We start from the raw sequence: 2,500 nt of genomic DNA on the forward strand, positions 1-2,500 counted from the left end.
CAAGATGAATGTGGTGACCAAGATAAGGAAGCAGAGAACAATGTCAGCCTTGTGTGTGTGTGTGTGTGTGTGTGTGTGTGTGTGTGTGTGTGTGTGTGTGTGTGTGTGTGTGTGTGTGTGTGTGTGTGTGTGTGTGTGTGTGTGTATGCATGAATGAGTGTATGAATGTGGGGGATATTTGTGTTGATAATATTAAGTTGGGTAAAGTCCCCCAAAACATTCTTAATATGGTGCCTGCTTACTTGCAATGTCATGTTTCCTAGTCATGTTGTTCCCACTATTGAAGTTGTGTTGTGTTGTCCACACTACTAAAGTCACAAGTCTCAATCCTCCACTATGTTCATGATCTTATTGTAGATATTGTAGATTAGATAAAAAACTCTGTTCAAGCTAAGAATGCTAGATAGCACCAGAAAATGTCTAATAGGAATGGAACTGGCACTTTCTGGTAACTTCCGGTTTCTGAACTGGTTGCGGTAACACATTTCTCTTCACTATGATCCATACATAATATATTATTTGATCATATATGTATATAATAATATCATAAAATAAATAACATCTTCCATATATGATGGATAATATCTTCTGTATATAATTAAATGAGTACATAATATCATCATATATAAGATATATTATAATATATATATATAAATTAAACATAATTTAATATATATAATATAATATATTTGTTTACCTTTTAATACTGGGAAAAAGTTGAATAACTTCTAGAGACTGTAGAAGATCATAAGACAAAAACAATGCACTCTGGATACAAAGTAAAAGAATAGTACAAAAAACGTGCACATAAATGTATGCGTAATATATATATATATATATATATATATATATATATATATATATATATATATATATATATATATATATATTGTTAGCCTTCTAGACAGACCGTTTCTACACGACATATGGGAATGTCACAAGATAATTACCTTTTGGGGCAATGTGATTTGTATCATTGATAACATTCTGTCTTTAAAGGTTCTCAAACTAAGCCTATTATTTTGGGGCTAAATTCTCTTGACTTCCTTGGACAAAGGAACAATTAAATGTGTGAATATGTAACACTGATATCGGTTCATAAATGTTTAGACTGAACCATCAAAGAGTATTCATAATAATATATTAACACACGATTTGAAGAACACATGATTGGATGATAACCTTGACCTTCTCTCTCTCTCTCTCTCTCTCTCTCTCTCTCTCTCTCTCTCTCTCTCTCTCTCTCTCTCTCTCTCTCTCTCTCTCTCTCTCTCTCTCTCTCTCTCTCTCTCTCTCTCTGGGTGTTTAGGAGGTATAAACCGTGTGGGCGCAGCAGTGCCGGCGTTTTTGCGGACCCCCACGGTGATACAGCCCCACCTGGATATGAAGCCCTTTCTACAGTTCTCCATGGAGACCGCCCCCCCTCAACACAGCATGGGTCTGTTTCACAACTTCAACACTGTGAGTAGTGATCCATGTCTGCACATTAAATACATTTCTTATATTCATCTTAGAGTCTACCTCAAAATAACCTCTCAGAAATGCTTTTGATGCTCAATACAAACATTTATTCTGTAGTGTGTGAAAGTGTGTAAGTAATTCCAAACACATGCAGCCGTGGGTAAAAATGTGTGCATGTGTCTGTGGGTATGTGTGTCTGTGTGTGTGTGTGTGTGTGTGTGTGTGTGTGTGTGTGTGTGTGTGTGTGTGTGTGTGTGTGTGTGTGCGAGTGCGAGTGCGAGTGCGAGTGCGTGTGCGTGTGTGTATGCACTTGTGAAGGTGTTAAGCTCTTTATTTTTGGTTGAGAAGATCTGTCTCTTGTTGCAAGTCTCCAGTATGTGTCTTTGACACATACTGGGATAGCAAGCGGTACACCCAGCCCTGGATGCTTCCTTACAACACACCCTCACTCTAATTATTTGATAGATGAAAGCTCTTTAAGGTTCAGACTTGTGACCTGAAATAACCGGATTGATGGGTTTACTGAAACACTTACTATATGTTATGCGTCAGGCATGATGTTGTTCCTTAAAGAAAACAACATTTTTTTCTTTATCTTGCCTTTCGTTCTCCGGTCTCTTTTTCACTTCCTCTGTCCCTCCCGACTCATCCAACGTGTGTGTTTGTTCGGTGTGTGGGGGGATGAGTCTGCCCAACTCATCCAATGTTGATGTCACTCTGTTGTTCTTGTTTACTCTCTGACTTCTCCTCAATTAGTGTTGCATTTTAAGTCTCTGCTCGGTCTCTACTTCCCATACGTTCAGTAGGATGTGGGTCTACAGAGGTGTTGTACAGCCCTCTGGCCAGGAGAGGGGGCAAGAGGAGAAGCCTGGGGAAGTGCTTCACTTTTTGAGATAGAACGCTGCAAACAGGCAAAGAGCACGAGGTATTCAAGTCAAGATTTTCATTTAGATGAAACTTTATTCATACAGCGTGTGTGTGTGTGGAGATGGGGATGGGGGGGGGGGGGGGGGGGGGGGGGGGGGCTGTAAAAAAGTGG

The 2,500-nt window shown here is 39.4% G+C and overlaps 1 protein-coding gene across 1 annotated transcript in view; it reads left to right on the forward strand.

Annotated features, from left to right (window-relative positions):
• Nucleotides 1-2,500, forward strand: part of znf385a (zinc finger protein 385A) — a 59,514-nt gene that overhangs the window by 32,923 nt on the left and 24,091 nt on the right. Inside the window, 1 exon segment of the mRNA XM_030360320.1 lies at nucleotides 1,310-1,461. Within this exon segment, the coding sequence (XP_030216180.1) occupies nucleotides 1,310-1,461 (152 nt within the window).

This window comes from Gadus morhua, chromosome 1 (genome assembly GCF_902167405.1).
Source record: "Gadus morhua chromosome 1, gadMor3.0, whole genome shotgun sequence".
NCBI lineage: Eukaryota > Metazoa > Chordata > Actinopteri > Gadiformes > Gadidae > Gadus > Gadus morhua.